At 36.5% G+C, this 19,409-nt stretch overlaps 3 protein-coding genes across 8 annotated transcripts in view; 2 read left to right on the forward strand and 1 right to left on the reverse strand.

Moving 5' to 3' along the window:
* LOC131437314 (sodium-dependent transporter bedraggled) overlaps window positions 1-19,409 on the reverse strand; it is a 279,011-nt gene that overhangs the window by 42,306 nt on the left and 217,296 nt on the right. The gene's annotated exons all lie outside the window — the stretch shown is intronic.
* Window positions 4,359-8,915, forward strand: LOC131437317 (probable cytochrome P450 9f2). Of its 4 annotated transcripts, none has more exons than XM_058606589.1 (3): window positions 4,359-4,446; window positions 7,221-7,441; window positions 7,514-8,915. In XM_058606589.1, exons 2-3 carry the CDS (start codon window positions 7,227-7,229, stop codon window positions 8,913-8,915), a joined length of 1,617 nt encoding a protein of 538 aa, XP_058462572.1. In that variant the 5' UTR covers window positions 4,359-4,446; window positions 7,221-7,226. The 4 variants fall into 4 exon arrangements, with proteins under 4 accessions (XP_058462572.1, XP_058462571.1, XP_058462569.1 ...); XM_058606588.1 differs by having other exon boundaries at window positions 4,408-4,539; XM_058606586.1 differs by having other exon boundaries at window positions 4,410-4,851.
* On the forward strand, window positions 8,928-11,546 carry LOC131437321 (probable cytochrome P450 9f2). 2 transcript variants are annotated; one of them, XM_058606594.1, is made up of 3 exons: window positions 8,928-9,126; window positions 9,201-9,445; window positions 9,514-11,546. In XM_058606594.1, the coding sequence occupies exons 2-3, from the start codon at window positions 9,231-9,233 to the stop codon at window positions 10,919-10,921; spliced, it is 1,623 nt and encodes a 540-aa protein (XP_058462577.1). In that variant the 5' UTR covers window positions 8,928-9,126; window positions 9,201-9,230; the 3' UTR covers window positions 10,922-11,546. The 2 variants fall into 2 exon arrangements, with proteins under 2 accessions (XP_058462577.1, XP_058462578.1); XM_058606595.1 differs by lacking the exon at window positions 8,928-9,126 and having other exon boundaries at window positions 9,311-9,445; window positions 9,522-11,546.

The raw sequence follows: 19,409 nt of genomic DNA on the forward strand, positions 1-19,409 counted from the left end.
CGTACCTAACTCTTATCCGGGGAAATTGTTTTGCCAATTAAACTACTCTGCATGTGAAGCACATGAAGAAACAATCAAATCTGACTAAAAGAACCAAGCATACTTCGCTGTGCTCTGGCGCCACGGCATTCAATTATAGTTATATGTCTATGACAACCCCTTCGCCATCGATCACTAAACGTCGCATCGCATATATATCTTCACTCTCTGCTTAGCCGTCTGAGGTTAATTTAAGATTTTGTTTTTGTTTCTTTTGCTGCCTATAGGGGTACACCAGTTTCATCAAGTTTTTAAAACCCGCATGCTTCGAATGAGCTGTTAGATTGTAAATCAGGTTCGAAGATCACATGGCTGTCACTTCTGATTCTGGAGATATAATGGAATAAGTGACGTAACTGACAAAGCGCGTAGTTTTTACCTTTTTTATAAATTTAAAAAATAGGTATAGAATTCGCTCAAATTTTAGAAAAATGTTCCGAGGCTCGGAGGGCCTAATGTCATATAACAATCGATTCAGCTCGACGAACTGAGCAAATGTCCGTGTGTGGGTCTGTATGTGTGTTGTCAACAAAGAGGTCGAGATCTAAGAGATGGCTGGACCGATATTAATCAAACTAGTCGCAAATGAAAGGCCTTTTCGTCACCCTGAACGCTATTGAACGGTTTTGAGATCGGATGTTTACATTTCAAGTTATACAAAGTTTTATGTCAACATTTTCAGTTTTTTACAATATCTGTCACAATTGACCTTGAAAACAGAATATGTTTGTAGACTTAGATTCCGCACGGTAATAGCTATCCAACAAGCCATAGATTGTTAAAATTCGTCCGATTTTTTATACTGTTACATACAATTGTTTCTAAGTACCAAAAATACTGTATACAGCATCCTTTTTCATGACATTTTCCTCGGACCGATTTTAGCACGGTTCGTTTTTGGCAACATAATCGTTCAAATATGACATATGTAAACCAAATGATGACAGCATTTTCGAGTTGAAAGCAATTCCATAATTATATTGATTTAAAATACTTACAGTAATAAATGCTGGAAGAACATAACACCCATATACCATTCGAATCAGTTCGTCGAGATAAGCAAATGAGTGTGTGATAAATAATTTCACTCAATTTTCTCGAAGATGACTCAACCGTGTTCTACAAACTCAGATTCATATGAAAAGTCGTATGCTCCCAAACAAGGTTCCTGAATTATTTTTGGTTCCGACCTCTGGTTCCGAACTACAGGGTGATATGTGAAACAAAATTAAAATTGTGTCACTAATTTTTCTCGTACCGATCTAAGATTCAAATGAACTCTAACAATCATCTTTGATTCAAATGAAAAGTTTTATGATCCTATACAACATCTTGCTTTTTAGTCAGATCCAACTTCCGGTTTCGGGGATACAGGATGATTAGCATAAAACTGTCTATTTCACATAAATCAATCAGGTTTATCGGGTTTGCAGATTTGGATAGTCGATAACCAAATGAACTTATTTCAGCTTTCGATTCGGAAGGTACCCAAAAATTTAACTCGCACTACGATTTCTCAAAGATGTCTCACAGTACTGTGTTCTGTGTTCATTTAATATAATTGCATAAACTACTTCGGGAATTTCGCAAGGTGGCCATCCAGGATTACTGATATTTTTGCTGTATTTTGATGACGTTCTTACATCTCAAGATTAATTGCATAATCTAGTAATTTGAAAAGACCGATTTTCTGCAATTCAATGATTCTAAATTTCTACAATTCCAGTGGGCGTTTTTCTAGTGAAGGATCTAATGTTTTAACAACATAATAGTTACATAATTCAAGTACAAAATTCAGAATTGTTTTGCCGTTTCTTTTCTGAGGCCAAGCTAACTGTCGAAAGTTGTTATTTTATTATTTTTGTTTACCCTTTCCACTCTTTCACCCTTTTAGATAATTTTACAAAATTTTCTTAGATTTCTGATTCCATGAATAATCCTTGAATTTTATCCGGATGCAACTTCCGGTCCGAGAGTGTATTTTAATAAGCGATAATAAATGTTTAAAAAAATGAATTTTCTAATATAGGTAAGTAAATTCTTCTTGTTAGTTGATGATTATATACACTGACTTTTGCTATACTGATGTCCGTTTTCCGGTTCTGGAGGCAAAATAGGAAATGTAAAAAAGACTGAACTCATGTGGATTTTTCACACATAGCTAAATTTAATTACGTAAACTTGGATTTAAATGAAAAGTCTTATAGTTTTTTGACACTACTATTGGATTATATTCTGAATTGCAGGGACATGATTGTTAAAAATTGTTAACCGTAATATTACAGGTAAGATGAAAAGTAGGGTGAGATGAAAAATGCTTTTTAATCTAACATAACACACCATTGAATAGTACTATACTTTTCGGTCGACACAATTATCCCAGTTTAATTTTTTCTGTTTTCTGGTGTTTAATTAAAGATCCAGGTCTCATAAACAGTTTCCAATTAACGTTGGAAATCCACTCGATTACGATTCAAAATGTCCAAACACGGTTCCAAAGTGCGTTTGTGTTTCGATTTTCAGTCCGGAGTTATCATTCACGACAGCCAAAAGTGGGATAATTTTTTCATCTATAGAATATTTGTGGTATATGCTAGCTCTCCCACCTTCATTTTACGGTCGTCCATCACCATTTCATGCATTTTTTCAACAGTGGAGTCTTGACCAGCATGATACTGTCGAAAGTATTATTTAACGGTGTAATCTGAAGGATCACTAGCCCCATAGTATATATCCAGTATTTTTGGTTTCCTTTACTATTTTGTTAAAATGTCATGTTTTTAAACAGCAAAATTCGTTTCTTCGCTCGTCAACATGGTGTGAAACATGTAAACCAGAATCTACTGGTGATTATAAAACAAATTGTTGTGTCGCGAAGAAATTTGATATTTCTTTTTGAATATAAATAGCCTATAATATAATCTTTTTTTCCTATTGTGATGCATTCTGATCGTCAAGAAGGTTACTTTTCATCCCACCTAGCCAGTCATGACGATTCAGATGAAGTCTCCAAACTGTTTATAGATATTATTTATAGATCTTTTCAAATTAATATCAATTAAATTTACTTTTTCCATGTCGGTTTCGGAAGCACTAGAAGTAGTCATCGAAAAAAATCTGAAAAGACATTTAGAGACAAGTAATAATGTATTTTTGTGAGCGCTCCATCTTAGTAAACGCTTTTCTTTCCTATTTAAAAAATCCTGTGAGTTTCTGAAAATGAGATTCCGTTTTTCGAAAGATCATTTTCTGCTATGCAAGTTTGATAGTTATCCTCTGCCGCAAATTATCAATAAACTGGAAATTTAATTATCATTGTGCCATTCTTTTTATCATTTCATTTTGATTGTCTGCAGAAAATATGGAACAATAGGTTTTTCAACATTTCTGCAACACTAATTGGAAGAACATAATTTGATGTTTGATGACCATGCGCGTTTTTGTTTTTCAATGTTTCAATGAATTTTAAATTTAAGGGAATGGTAAATTATTTCTATTTTTTAATTTATTATATCTTCAAATCTTCACCACACCTAGATGAATTATAACAGGTTTTGGTTAGAATCGAAAAAATCGATTGCAACATTGTGCCCCGACGTTTTATCCGGATAGATACTTATTTAATCGACGCAAAATTTTGCATCGAAAAACTGCTTAATAATATTTTCAGTTTTGTCATATTTTCCATTTTCAACGACAACTGCCAAACTTGCTTAGCAGAAAGATCCTATGAAAACATATTGATAGTGATAAAACTTCTGTTTAGAAAGGCCTTAAAAAGCTTAAAAGAGGAAGAGAGGCGTTTTAGCCAACAGGGGCGATGTATAAAGCTTTCCACTGATTATTATAACTGAATTGTATCTGTTGAAAAAAAAAAACAGAAAATCTTACGATACATTTGAAGATATAATAAATTAAAAAATAGAAATAATTTACCATTCCCTTAAATTTAAAATTCATTGAAACATTGAAAAACAAAAACGCGCATGGTCATCAAACATCAAATTATGTTCCGCTGCGTTCATTTTGTTCGCTGAGTCATACCATTACTGCCGTACCGGGCGCAAATTTCGGCAACCGGTTTGAGGTTTTGACCTTGCGCTTGCTTTTGTCACTAATCTGTTTGTACACGAAAAGGGTCGGTGGTTCTCTTTCGGTCGAACGATCTTGCTATTAGCAAATAGTTGTAACAATTTTCTGATTACCCTTTGCAATAAATTCACGGGAAGGTAAATTAGACTCATATCAAATGAAATAGCTATTTTTCCACATAGGTCAGTAATTAGTTCCATTACTGTAGGAATATTTTCGTTGATTAGTTGAATACAGTGCTACTGAATGGAGCGAGTTAGTTAAGCGTAGAGCTCCAAGCTAACAGTAACTCTTGATAAAAATCGGCTGTAAATCGTGAGTGAACACAATAGTACTAAGAAAAATCGATTTATTGCGACGCGTCAGGATGGGAGGCGATGAGTATACTAAACAACTCTGAGACCAAATGTATTTTACTTGTTGCGTCGTTTACTAAACACGAATTCCGCAAAACTATTCACTATGTATGTTTGTTCAACCGACTCATAGTGAAGCTGTGTGGAAAATAAATAGATGGCAATTTCCGCTATGTGTCTGGATAAGCGAATGTGTTAAATTAAACAAGAACAATTAGATATGAGATCATCGCGACGAAGAGTGTTTTACAGAATATATTGATACTGATGTACGGAGGCGCCATATGTGAATTGCAAACGTGTTGTACGATAAGTTTTTTCTAATCCAATGCGAATGGAGTAATAAATGACATTGACTTTAATGGTAATGTTAGGGAACTTAATACGGTGTGCGAATTATCATCATAATGAATGAACAAAAATGCATATGCGATCGATGAGAAGTCTTTTTCCAAAGTGCTCTAACTTACTCAATAAAACATGGGCTGGAAAGTCCCGGGAACTAGCAAAGAGAACACGATTTTTTGATTCAAAATTAACTTTATTCATCAACGTATTCTCCATCAAGAGCAACGCAATCATTCCAGCGCCGCTCTAGCATTTCAATACCACTTTTGTAGAATGATTTATCTTTTGCCTCAAACTTGGGCCTCATTTTCAGCGATAACCTCTTCATTCGTGCGACATTACTTACCGCCAAGCAAATCTGGCGAATACGGTTGATGTGAGAGAAATTCGACGTTCAATCCTTTCTCAAGATAGTCGATAAATATTACACCACGCACATCCAAAAAAACCGCGGCCATCACCTTTCCAGCCGATTGTTGTGTTTTCGGGCGCTTTCGACGAGGAACACCAGTTGCTATACACTCGGATGACGATCGTTTTGATTCTGGAGTGAAGTGATCCATGTTTCATATCCACGCAAAAACTCCGGTTTGTTACGTTTAAACATGGCCAAACACTCTTTGAACAGAGCTCTCTCATAGTCAAGTGCTCATGCAATACAAAGCCAACACGTTCTTTTGATATCTTCACGATGTCAACTAACTCACGCAACTTCACTTTTTGATCATTCAAAACGATTATGTGGATTTTTTTAAATGTTTTTTTTTGTGTTACCGCCTCATTTGGACGTCCACTGCGTTCTGCATCATTGTGTCTGACGTTTGATGTCAGCAAACCAACGTTTTATAGTTGTTTTTAATGGAGCGGAGTCCCCACAACACTTTTCAAGTTATTGCTTTGCTTGAACGGTATTTTTTCCCATCAAGAAGTAGTGTAAAATTAAAACACGAAATTGTTTTTGATCCATTGTTCTGAAAATAACAAAAGTAGCATCACTCTTAACACAATAACTGCAATTGACTTGCTGAAACTTTGTACACCCTTTCAGTGTGACAAATCATTTGTTTGGCAAGCCCGGGTAGAAGTGATTGGCAAATCAATAACAAATTCTATTAATAAAACCAAAGATCTCAATGGTAGAAATTACCATTATTTAGTTTGAAATAAGAGTTAAAATTTCAAAAATCATAACAAAGCTTGCATAGGAAAATAGCAACAAAATATAAAATTATGTCATTGTAATATCAAATCAAGAACAAAATATTTATAAAAAAACAAATTTCAATTATTTTATATTCCAGTATTCAGAATAGAGTTATATCATAAGCATTTCTCTTATCTGTTTCTGATGCAGTTTATTCGATAGTATTTTATTCGAAAATAGAGCTGTTAAATAAAATTGGAATAACTCGAATGAAATATCAAAAAAATGACGAATAACACTATGACAGCACAGAAACATCAAGACATGATATGGTGGTAGAATCTGCAATAATTTTGATTTTTGTTTGCTATTTACACCTACCCGGGCGGTTGGAGAAACCAATTGGGCTAAGGAATTATTTAAAAAAATGAATTTTTGCATGAAATCGTCTTCCAATCATTGTAACTCGGAAACTGCTATTTGTTAAAATGTTATGTCGAAAAGGAAGTTGTAGGATTGACCTCCTTAACAAATGTTTATTGATATTTAAAAATCAGAAAATTAAAAGAAAGTTGAATAAAAAAATAAAATCTCGAAATTATTTTTCTATATTTTTTTATAAACTAACCTTAAATCAACACTTGGTATTGAAATAAAAAAGTGACAACTAAACAAATATTTAGGCAACAGTAAATTATTTTCAAAACTTTGATTCGTGATGCTAACGAATCAAAAGCTGCTAATAGCTATCTTTTTACTAGTAGTAGCCGTTCTCGAAATATTAAACCAAAACATTTTCCACTTTTATTGTAATTGTATCTCGCCAATTTGCACGTAGTGATTGTCCATCTTGATATAACAGTTCAGACATAAAATTTAAAGAACTGAGATCTCGTTGAACTACGCAGTTTCAGAATTGGTAAAAGCGAATAAATTGAAATTTAAATGAAGCTAGGAAAAAGTTAGAACAATTTACTGGATGTGCTTTAGCGTTCATTGGCCGTTTGCAAACATTTTTCTACATATCGTTCCCCGAATTTTTCTAAACCCTAGTTGTGAAGCAGATGAAAATCATCGACTTTGATTCCTTGAGGACATCCGAAACAACATTAGCAAAGAAAGTTATGGTGTCTACATTTCTTTTCTATTTCAGTAGCAAAGAAAATATTTACGAGATTTTTTAATTTTAGATGTAGTTTCATCTACAGGCTTATTGTTACTAAAAAGGGTTTAATTTACAGTTCAGAATGTTGATGGCAAATCATTATATAGTGGCAGCGATTATCGGTGCAGTTTTGCTGCTATACCGGTACATCAAAGGAAGGTACAGGTTCTTCGCAGAACGTAACATTCCGTACGGAAAACCTACGTTCCTGCTTGGTAGTCACGGCCCCGTATTATTGAAAGAGCGTGACTTGTATCAACAAATCCAACATATCTACAATGAGTTTCCCAATGCCAAGTAAGTAAAGTTGTCATCGTGTGTGATGACTTTCAGCGCTCTTATAATCACGAAAAAATCTGTATCTACTAGGATCGTCGGTGGATTCGATTTTCTCAAGCCGGTATGGATCGTTCGTGATCCTGAGTTGATCAAGCGAATCGGAGTGAAGGATTTTGATCACTTCGTAGATCGTATGCCAGTCTTCTCCCTCCCGGATGAGGAAGTTGATAAAGATAGATTAATGGAAAATATGCTTCTCGCACTGCGTGGCCAGAAATGGCGGGATATGCGTGCAACTTTGAGTCCGGCTTTTACTGGCAGCAAGATGAGACATATGTTCGGATTGGTGGTAAAATGCGCTGAATCTACAGCCGAGTTTTACGTCAGCGAAGCCAAGTACGGACGGAGGTTAGAGTTGGAGATGAAGGAAGTGTTTTCGAAACTTTGCAATGATATGATTGCTTCTGTTGCATTCGGAATTCAGGTTGATTCATTCAGAGAATCACAAAATGATTTCTACATGATGGGTAAAGAATTATTGAACTTCAAGAAAATAACAACCATTCCGAAGGTGTTGATTTTTCGTGCCACTCCTTGGTTAGCAAGGCGATTGAAAATTGATTTATTTAGCGCAAGCTTATTAACATATTTCAAGCGCATGATCACTGATAATATGCAGTACCGGGATACAAATGGCATCGTACGCAATGACATGATTGATATGTTGATGCAAGCTAGGAAAGGAGCATTAAAGCACCAGATAGAAGAACTAGATAGCAAGGAAGCTGGATTCGCTACCGTAGAAGAATCCAGTGTAGGAAAAACCATGCAAAACCGGGTATGGTCCGACAATGAGCTAATTGCTCAATGCTTCTTGTTCTTCATAGGAGGGTTTGAGACACTGTCTACATTTTTACAATTTTTAAGTTACGAGCTGATGGCAAATCCCAAAGTTCAACAAAGATTGCATGAAGAAATTTTACTCATCGAGGCATCTTTGAATAATCAGCCATTAACTTATGATGTGCTCCAGAAAATGCACTACATGGATATGGTCGTATCCGAGGCACTCCGTTTGTGGCCTCCTGGTCCTTTTATCGATCGGTTCTGTGTGAAGAACTATGTGTTCGAAAATGCTGAGGGATGCAAAATCCAAATTGACAGGGGCCAGATAGTGTGGCTTCCAATCGTGGCACTGCATCGTGATCCTCAATATTTCCCTGAGCCGAATAAATTCATACCGGAAAGGTTTAATGAAGAAAACCGATCTAGGATAAATGCCGCCACATATCTACCATTTGGCATTGGACCAAGAAATTGCATAGGATCAAGACTAGCGCTGATGGAAGTGAAGGCAATCATCTATAGTTTACTGAAGAAATTTAGTTTTGTACAAACTACTAAATCCCAGGTTCCATTACGTCTGTCGAAAACTATACTAGGACCGATCCCAGAGCGGGGTGTATGGCTAGAACTAAAACCAAGAACATAAGTCGTTTGTTCCAGCCCATAAGTATTCGATAAGTAGTTTTAACAATAAATAAAAAAAAATGCAAATCTAATTTTCGGGTTTTGGTCACTTCCTTTGATGGTAATGCTGATAAGAAGTTTAATCAGATTTTTATCAGAAGCGCTGACTGTGTAAACGGGGTACCTTCACCTTCCGTTGCCATACTTTGCTGGTAGTTCATAAGTGAAACGAGGTATGCTTTCGTAGCGATAGCGTTACATTCCAGTTGAATTTCTACCACAAGTAAGACGAACTTCTACATTGCAGCATTAAATTCACAATTATTACAAACACGCTATGTTTCCAATCGACCCATGGATTGTAGCGGCTGTGGCTGGAGTTTTGATAGCCATCTACCTGCACATCGCACAGAATTACAAGTTTTTCGAACAACGTGGAATACCGTTCGTGAAGCCGACGTTTCTGTTTGGAAACACCGCACCCGTATTATTCAAAAGAGTTGACTTCCTGAAACATGTGACGAATATGTATAACGAGTATCCGGAATCTAAGTAAGTTAACTGCATGTGCTTTTTACTTGATAGAGATGGATATTACTTAAACGTTTTTTGACCTCTAGGATTGTAGGTATATTTGATTTCATCAAACCGGTGATGATGATCCGAAATGTAGATGCCGTCAAACAAATCGGAGTTAAGGATTTCGATCACTTCAGTGACCACACACCGATTTTCACTAGTCCGGATGTAGAGGATGTCGGAGGAGAAAGTCTCTTCGGAAACTCGCTATTTGCGTTGCGTGGTCAAAAATGGCGCGATATGCGAGCCACACTTAGTCCAGCGTTCACTGGGATGAAAATGCGACACATGTTTGAGCTGGTGTCCAAATGTGCGGAGTCGACATCTGAGTTCTTTCTGTCTGAAGCAAAGACTGGCAAGAAGCTCGAGTATGAAATGAAGGAAATCTTTTCCAGGTTTTGCAACGACGTAATCGCTTCGGTGGCTTTCGGCATCCAAGTTGATTCGTTTCGTGATCGGGAAAATAACTTTTATGTCAATGGTAAAGAGCTTCTCAACTTTAGGTCGATCAAAACTGTTTTGAGGATTCTATTGTTCCGAGTAGTTCCCGCGATTCCGAAAATGTTTAAAATGGATATAGCGAGTTCCAAATTAACGGCATATTTCCGAGATATGATAATAGAAAACATAAAACATCGAGATGATCATGGAATCGTACGAAATGACATGATACAAATGCTGATGCAGGTCCGTAAGGGCACTCTGAAACACCAGGTATTAGAAGAAAAAGATACCAAAGATGCCGGATTTGCAACTGTCGAAGAATCGAGTATTGGAAGATCACTTCATAATCGCAAATGGACTGACAATGAACTAGTTTCACAATGTTTCTTGTTTTTCTTAGCAGGATTTGATAGTATATCTACTGTTTTGACGTTCGCTTGCTATGAACTATTGGTTAATTCAGATGTTCAACAGAAATTGTACGAGGAAATTGTGGCTACTGATGAATCACTCGGAGGAAAAGATCTTACTTATGATGTTCTTCAGAAGATGCAATACATGGACATGGTAGTATCAGAAACGCTTCGAATGTGGCCACCTGCTCCGTTTACTGATAGGTTTTGTGTAAAGAACTATGTATACGACGACGGCACAGGAACCCGAATTAAAATGGACAAAGGGCAGACTCTATGGTTTCCAATCACTGCCTTTCATCACGATTCAAAGTATTTTCCAAATCCATACAAATTTGATCCGGACCGTTTCAGTGAGGAAAATCGGGATCAAATCATTCCTAACACCTATCTACCGTTCGGGATTGGGCCACGGAACTGCATCGGATCGAGATTCGCTTTGATGGAGGTGAAAGCAGTTTTATACAGTTTGCTGAGAAAATTTACTTTCGAACGCACTGAGAAGTCGAAAATACCAGTTCGGCTGTCTGAGAGTATAATTGTTATGCAAACTAAGGATGGTGTTTGGCTTGAGTTAAAACCTAGAGGGTGAACAATTATAGTAGCGTACTTTAAACGGCTTTGTTACACATAAATGTCGTAAATTATAACGCTCGTATAATTTTTTTTAACGAAAAATAGTACATTTTACGTAAAAACTAAGAAATACAGTACATGGACATTGAAAAAACAGTACATTTTCAGTATGCAATTTATCTAACAAGAGTGAATAAAAATACAAGCAAGTAATTATCAGATAACTTAATCTCAATAGATTCTTATTGCCATTTTTGAAGGCATTTTTAGTTCAACGAAAACTAAAAAAATGCACGAATTTATCATGAAATATTCCTGCACAAAACTTTACATTGTTTTGCTTGAGAAACGGATATTTTTGATAATGATTTTGATTTAGTTTATTGCTTCTTTTTGATGGAAACATGTTTCCTTTTTATAAATAAACAAATCTATTTGTTGTTTATTATCTATATCGGTACGTGTACTGTTCTTGCTGATGGCTAATCGAAATTCGAAGAGTTAAAGATTTAAAATTCAGTACATGATGTGAAAAATATAGTACAATGGAAAATACAGTACAAATTAAAATTCAGTACATTTGAGGGTAAAAAACAGTACGCAGTATTTGGGTCGAAAATACAGTACAATAAAATATGAAACGTTAAATTTGTTTCCTTTATGAAGAAGGTCCTTAATATTATAAATGATTTTGAAGGGGAAGGAATTTTCTAATTTCAATGAATAGTAAATTTTATGAAGCGTCAACGGGTAAGTATGGAGAAGCTTTAATCCAGTAATTCCCTAAGGGGTCGATATCGACGTCCAGTGCAAGGTAGCGTTTCAGACATTTCGCTTCAATGCCGGTTGTATGTAGGCAAAATGGAGCGTTGATTAGCAGGAGCCATGATGAAACAGTAAAGAAACTACATTTTACCGTTTGTTAGCTCTATTAACGAAGAAATTAACCGTTAGGAGTGCCCATCGAATATGGTCGGTTATATACCTTGAGGAAGGCAAGAACGTCGAACGGAGGCCTTGTTCCAGATGCCCTACTGTAAAGTGCAGTAGAAACTGAAGAGGAAGACTGGGTTATCGTTTCTTGCTTTGGGTCGGAAGGTCGAATCAACTCAAGCGGTCAAGCGGTGAAGAATTACCTGGACAAGCTGGACGTTTCGCGTTTTGTATCAGATCAGATGAAGCGTCTGATAATGCTGATGAAAAACATCAGGAGTTTACCAACTTTCTTCAGCAGCGACTGATTGAAAATGTTGGACGAATTACTGGCCCAAACCATAGGAATAGTTGGTGGCCGAGCTTATGAATAACTGCCAGTTATTTGTCTACATTTAAAAGCAATAGCAATGATTCGGAAGGTAGGCAAGTGACGTGAAACACTGTTTTTTCACGTGTGAACAACTTTTTCAATGTTACAAAAGAAGAGGTTGCTTGCATCGAATTGTTGGCAATGAAAAGTGAGTCGATTACGATAAATCAAAGGCCTAAAGGTTTATCTTTGAATATGGTGGAAACATTAGGGTGTGGTGTATTAGTATTTGTAATTGTATTAGTAACCGTATTAGTAACCAAGAATTAGTATTGTATTAGTAACCGAGTTAAAGAATCACCGAGTAAGTCTACCGATAATAATTGATGCGTTTGAGCCTAGTATTGCAAGATAAGTGGCCACAACACACCAATAAACACGACAAAATAATTTTGCAACAAGGCAATGCTCGTCCACATGTTGCACAGCCGGTAAAAACATACATAGAAACACACAAATGGGAACTCCTACCCCACCTGCCATATAATCCAAACATTGCTCCTTCCGATTACTAATTGTTCCGGTCGATGCTGTATCGCCTGACTGACCAGCACTTCTCCAATTATGATGTTTTTAACACGAATCGGTACTTTGTATCAAATTGATACAAATCTCAACTTTAAAATAATATTTTAGAAAAGTAATAAATATTTCGACTAGCGTTTTTGGCTAATGTTCTATTATTGCACAGTCAACGAAAAAAACTTCTGTGACGTCACCGGAAGCCGTTATAAAAAAAAATTAAACTCATTGATTCCTGTGTATCAAATTGATAAATTCATAAAGGCAGTATACAGCGTTGGTATATATGGATGTGAACCTATCAGAACAACTTGAACTTGTTTCTGTATGCTTGCCTAACCGTTTAGCGGAAAATACACACACAAACAAATACACCATTTTTCGAAAAAAATCCGAAAGGCGATACTTATTGATGCTGGCAAAGTAAGGCATCCTTAAGTACCAGTATGAAACAAAAACTGTTGAAGGCTTTGCCACGATGGAGGAATTTAACATTGGAACAGGCTCTGCCACAAAAACCCTGACCGATACGGAATTAACAGCACAATGTTTGGTATTTTCCCGCTGGATTCGAGGCCATACCTACGGCTATGGTTGCAATATCTTACCAACTGGCAATGAGTCCTACGGTTCAAGAGAAACTTCACAGTGAGATTCAAGAAATGCAAAAGCAAATGAAAGGACAATCACCTTCGTATGATGCTTTGTAAGCGATGAAATATATGGATATGGTTGTATCAGAAACACTTCGAATGTGGCCTATTGCGATGACTGATCGTCTGTGTGTAAAAGACTATAAAATAAACGATGACAAAGGACTTAACTTTACAATCGACAGTTGAACCTGCGTGTTCTTCATGTACGCTATACATCACGATCCTAAATACTACCCCAATATGGAGAATTTGATCCCGAGCGATTTAATGAAGCAAATCGAGAGAACATCAATAGATCCACATATTTACCATTTGGAATCGGTCCACGGAATTGCATCGGCTCACGGTTTGTGCTAATGGAAATGAAGGCAATAATGTACCAGTTGTTGCTAAATTTCCGGATCGAACTAACCGATCAGACTCAGGTGCCACTCGAAATCGGCAAAGCGCTTGTTTCTTCGGTTACCACACATTCGAAACATGTGCTACGAGAGTAAATGTATTGTTTGTTTTATTGGAAGTCTTAGAAATAAAAAAGACACTGCATTTTCCATTCGAAATAAGTCTATTAGCTGATGATGCTTCAATGGAATAAAAAATAATTGGAATTAAGATCTCTAATTGCAGAAGACTTTGACAAATTTTATTCACTGCTGTCGAACTTATATAAGTCTAATATCGCCACCATACCGAAAAACTATTCCAAAAAGCAGTCAAAATATTATTATTATCAATGTCTCTACGGTAATGTCACTAAGAATGATAGTGAATAAACTATATGTAGTCTCAATAAAATATGCAAATTGTTAATAATCACAGTTCCAGAATGCTCCATCTGGCTTGCTGCGTAGGTGTTCATGGAATTGACACAATTAGCACTACTTGAAGTTCACTGAGTTAGTTTTGTAATTGAAAACTGCACACTTAAACTCAATTCTCGAGCTTGACATTGTTGACAGTAAATTGCCGAATGAGAACTGCAACACGAAACTTCGTTAATTGTTCAGTAGACGACAAGCTTTATTCCAAGATGATGATGAACTCATCAGTAAATAGCAAATTTCTCTATTCCGAGGTATCGCTTGTGCCCATCCCGAAATTCCGAAAAACTCTTGTAAATTAATTTAGAATTTTTCATTATACCACCTCTCCATTATTCGAAGCAATGGGAAAGAGGAAGAAAAATCAACAATCTAGTCAGTAAATGGAATTAAAAATTCTTTGTTACTTTCAAATCTTGTTTTAGTTTAATATCATGTTTCAGAATGAGGTGTTGAGCAGGGCTGGAAGTAAACGTTTAAACCATGCTAATTTTCTCACCATTCATTTTTCTTACATTTTTACCTTACTCATACCTTTTTTATTAGGCAATCAAAGTGAAAATCGACTTTTGAACAGGAGAGCCAAGTGTTCTACAACATTTAAATCAGTTCGTCATTTAGAACTACGATGAAAAAAACCGGAAAACTTTTTCTTAATTTGACTAAAAACAGTTTCAAATTGTAGTTTGTGATAGTTACTGGCTAGAAAGCCCTATTTCGACTGTATCGGTTCCTAGTTCCCAGTTCCGAATGTACAGGAAATAGTGATCAAAAACTTGGAACTCAGTTTATTTTTTCAGAAATGTCTACGCCGATTTTTTCAACTCCGGATACGTCTTCTGATTCTGGAATACAATACATGATGAAGATAGTTGCACTATTTATGTACCATTTAATTCCACTATTTCACTGTCACACTTACAAAGTCACTATACTTTAATGAAGCATAACAAACGTTACAATACAGATACGCGTATTTCGGAATGTTATTTACATCCTTCTTCAGTGTATCTCAGTGTATTCAGTGAAATAGTGGAATTAAATGGTTCATAAATAGTGCAACTATTGAATATATTCTGCTAACAGCTCCAGGTAAAAATAGTGACATGATGAAGAGTTTTTAAAATTTCAAACCGTCATTTCGAGCGACAATGCAAAACATAAAAAAAATTCTTCTAAATTTCGCTTAAAACAGTATCAAATTTTAGTTACCAGAAGAAACTAATTTGGCTATATTGGTTCCTAGTACCTGGTTCTAAAAGTTCCAGAAATAGTGATGTGAAGTGAAGCCACCATCAGTTGAAGGACTTGCCAGTGGATGCGGGTAGACTTACAGTAGTCCCGAAATGACTCATCCATTCACCTTCTTACCATAGCTGTTGTCGAAAAGCGAACAAAAAGGGTTGGGCGGATATGTAAGTAGAGTCACTTACTCGTATTCTGCGGGAATAAAAGATGCTCTTCCAACCATAATATCCAGTGCATGGATGAAGCATATCGCTATACATGCTTGAACCCGCCTGATGGTTTGTTTGGGAAGGGCACGTCAGACTCCTGTCAAACCTTCAGAAGGAAACAAGTTTCCTTCAAGTGACTTGGGCTGGCTATCCACAATCCCTCGTCCAGTCATCAATTCGTCCGATGCCCTCATGCTCCCTCCCCTTTACATCCCCGTGATAAATGTTTTATATCAATAAATACAATGAAACTTAGTGTAATGAAATTAATATAACATAAAATGATATAATAGATTACAATAAAATATAATATAATACAATATAATATATTATAAAACAATATACGAAATAATGTATAAATGTTAATGTAGAGTGTCAGTTATGCTCTTCTATCTTCGCAATGCTGCAGGAAGTGGAATATTTCTCTTCCATCGACCAATTGCCACCACAGACACACGTGTAGGCATGAGACAGGAACCTGTGAGGACCAAGCTCATCTTGTGACAACTTTGATGTTTATTTAAAAGATTACTTTTAAAGTGATGACGTATAAGGAGAACAACTTTATATGTTCGCAGTGGTACCTGGTACTACTCATAATAAAGATCATAACGAACGACTCGCCGTGAGTGAAAATTCGATTCGATTCGACTAGAATATATGGTAACAGCGAATATCCTTCTACATGAAAGCATCGAGCAGAGCTCATTACGAACAAAAAAGAGTGCCTGCTTGTTACTGACTTGCTTTGGCAAGCGATATAACTCACCGGATAGTGATAAAGAGTTGAATTCAGCCATATAAAATCAAGCTGACCGCTGCTCTTGCTTTTGAGAACAAACAGTATATTCTAGAAAATAATAACTTAACGCCGGTGAAAACTATGAAACGCGAGTTTTGTTTCCGTGCAACGATCAGCAACCTTGATTGAAACATTAATTTGTTTCTCGCTGGCACTGAATCGCAGTGCTAAAGACTGTCCCAGAAAGTATGGACGCAACCAAAAACCGATGCCATTTCGCAATGGTTCAGAATCTGTCAATTTTTATGGCTGCGTCCTGTTGTTTACACTCTTCTCTAACCACTTGTGCAGTTGTTTATTCGTTTTCATTAGTTTGTTTCTAAATTCGTGGACTTTCAGCAGAACAACGTCGAAAAATTGTGTACAAATGGTGCACAGAACGCGGACTGTCACTGAGAAAGATAGCAAAAATGGAAAGAGTAAGTGAAAAAGCCGTGAAAAATGCAATCAGGAAGTTCGGTGAGGATAACACCTTTGAGGATAAACCGAAAACGAATCGAAAAAAAGGTCCTGCTAACCCTCAGTTGGATAAACGTATACTGAAGGCGTTCGTGCAAAAGAAGGAGGTTTCAGTTCGGGATGTGGCCAAAAAAGTGGGCACTTCGAAGTCAAATGTTCTTCGTGCTAAAGAACGTTTGAATCTTCGAACCTATAAGAAGCAGAAACAACCAAAACGTAGTAGTCCGAAACAAGAAGCATCGATCAGCACGAGGGTTCGAAAGCTGTTAAATACGATTCTTGTTGGAAATTTGAACTGCACAATCATGGACGACGAAACTTACGTGAAACTCGATTACAAATCCTTGCCGGGACCACGATATTATACGGTGCGAGAAGGGCAAGTGTTAAACCAGCCCGAGACATCGATTGATGTCGAAAAATTTGGTAAGAAAGCTATGGTCTGGCAACCAATTTGTAGCTGCGGTAAGATTTCGAAACCCTTCATCACCACTGCTTCAATGAACAGCGAAATATACATCAAGGAATGTTTACAAAAACGCCTTCTATCTATGATTCGAAGCCACGAGGATCCTGTTGTCTTCTGGTGAGATCTTGTTTCTTGCCACTACTCGAAATCAACGGTTGAATAGTATACTACCAAAAATGTCACTTTCGTCCCAAAAGACATGAATCCACCAAATTGCCCACAACTTCGACCAATTGAGGAATTTTGGGCATTAACTAAGGCACATCTTAGGAAACATGGCTCGACAGCCGAAACCATTCAACAGTTCGAAAAAGATTGGAAAAAAGTGTCAAACCTTGTCGTCAAGAAGTCTGTACGGAATTTAATGAGGAACTTTCGCAATAAGGTGCGCCAGCTAGTCTACAATGGCTAAGTAGCAAATGTTGAGAATAATATTCTGTTGTTGTAGTCTAATATTATCAGTATATCGAATAAAATTTGAATATATAACACTTGTGAATTATTTACAGCGAAATCAAAGTGCGTCCATACTTTCTGGGACAGTCTTTATTGTCAGTTGAACAGAGTATGAAAAAATATTTAAGGAACGATCTCATCAGTATCCCGTATTTAACTTAGTTTAAGTAATTTACCTTGCTCGATCGCTCCAGCACCTAAATTCCATGCGGTAGACACTTCAAATATCTTGCGACCAAGATAACGCACCATTAGTAAACACTATAATGATCGTCCGAGTGATACGCAGCAAATGAATTAGAGCGATCTCACGCGACGAGTGCTCCACACGAATCTATGCAAATACATCTTCGTCCAATTGAGAAATCATACATGGAAAATGAAAGGACTGCGGCCGAACGTAGTTTCAGCCCTTTGATATGAAGAGCGCACTAAAAAGAAAAATCTGTTCTCCACAATAATTTCAGCTGTTTGTCGCAAGATGGCAAACCACTTTCTAAAACGTTCAGGTACTCTTGGTAACTATCTCTATTTTGGTGGTGAAATACACGATAGCGACTTGCGTGTTGTTATAATGAAATGATATCTATATTACGAAATAAATTTTGGATTTCCGCACTTTTGATTTTCAAATTTTCACTTCACTGCATCATCAATAGAAAGACTTTTTGCCTTTTTCATATAGAAAGACTATGCAATCATCAAATGAAAGGTCTCATGGTCCCATGCCGGCTATTGAATTTCATCCCGATTCGACTTCCGATTCCGGAGACACAGGATGATATATACAAAAAAAAGGAAAAAATATGCACTCGCTTTTTTCAGAGATGGCTGAACCGATATTCTTAAACTTAGATTCAAATAAAAGGACTGACAGTCCCATAGCCTACTATTGAATTTTATTTGGATCCGACTCCCGGTTCCGGAGTTACATGGTAATATGTGAAAATTAGAGAAAAAGTGTGCACTCATTTTTCACTGAAACGGCTCAACCGATTTTTACAAACTAAGATTCAAATGAAAGGTCTTATAATTTCCTAAAAATTTCTAGATCATTTCATCTGGATCCGTCCTTCGGTTCCGGAAATAAAGCGTGATAAATGGAAAATTACCAATTTCATGACTATTTTTTCACAAACGATGGTCAAAAACAGGCACAAATCTCATAAAAATGTCTGGTAAATTATTTTAGTTTTCAGAGTTTGTTAGTTTGTGGACATAAAAACTTAATTCGGCACTACTGGTCTCCCCCTTTCCTGTTCCGGAAGCACCAAAAGTGGTGAAAGAAAACTGCAAAAATAGAACTCACTTCGATTTCTCTGCGATGCTTGAGCCGATTTTCACAAATCATGATTTGAATTGAAGCTCATATTATCTTGAAAAAAAAATTGTAAAATTTCATCCGGATCCGACTTCTGGTTCCGCAGTTACAGGGCGATGAGTGTCAAAGTTTTCAAATCGCCATATAGATTGACAATATGTACAACACCGAAAGAAGAAAAAAACACAAAACAAACGATGCGTGCTTTGTTCTATTTCGTACGCGCTATGAAGGA

This window comes from Malaya genurostris, chromosome 3 (assembly GCF_030247185.1).
Source record: "Malaya genurostris strain Urasoe2022 chromosome 3, Malgen_1.1, whole genome shotgun sequence".
Lineage (NCBI taxonomy): Eukaryota > Metazoa > Arthropoda > Insecta > Diptera > Culicidae > Malaya > Malaya genurostris.

Excerpts from the sequence above, each read along its gene's own strand:
- LOC131437317 (XM_058606586.1), top strand. Across the intron at positions 7,442-7,513 it reads AATGAGTTTCCCAATGCCAA|GATCGTCGGTGGATTCGATT; the intron begins GTAAGTAAAGTT and ends TGTATCTACTAG.
- LOC131437321 (XM_058606594.1), top strand. The coding sequence starts at position 9,231 with ATGTTTCCAATCGACCCATGGATTGTAGCGGCTGTGGCTGGAGTTTTG. Across the intron at positions 9,446-9,513 it reads AACGAGTATCCGGAATCTAA|GATTGTAGGTATATTTGATT; the intron begins GTAAGTTAACTG and ends TTTGACCTCTAG.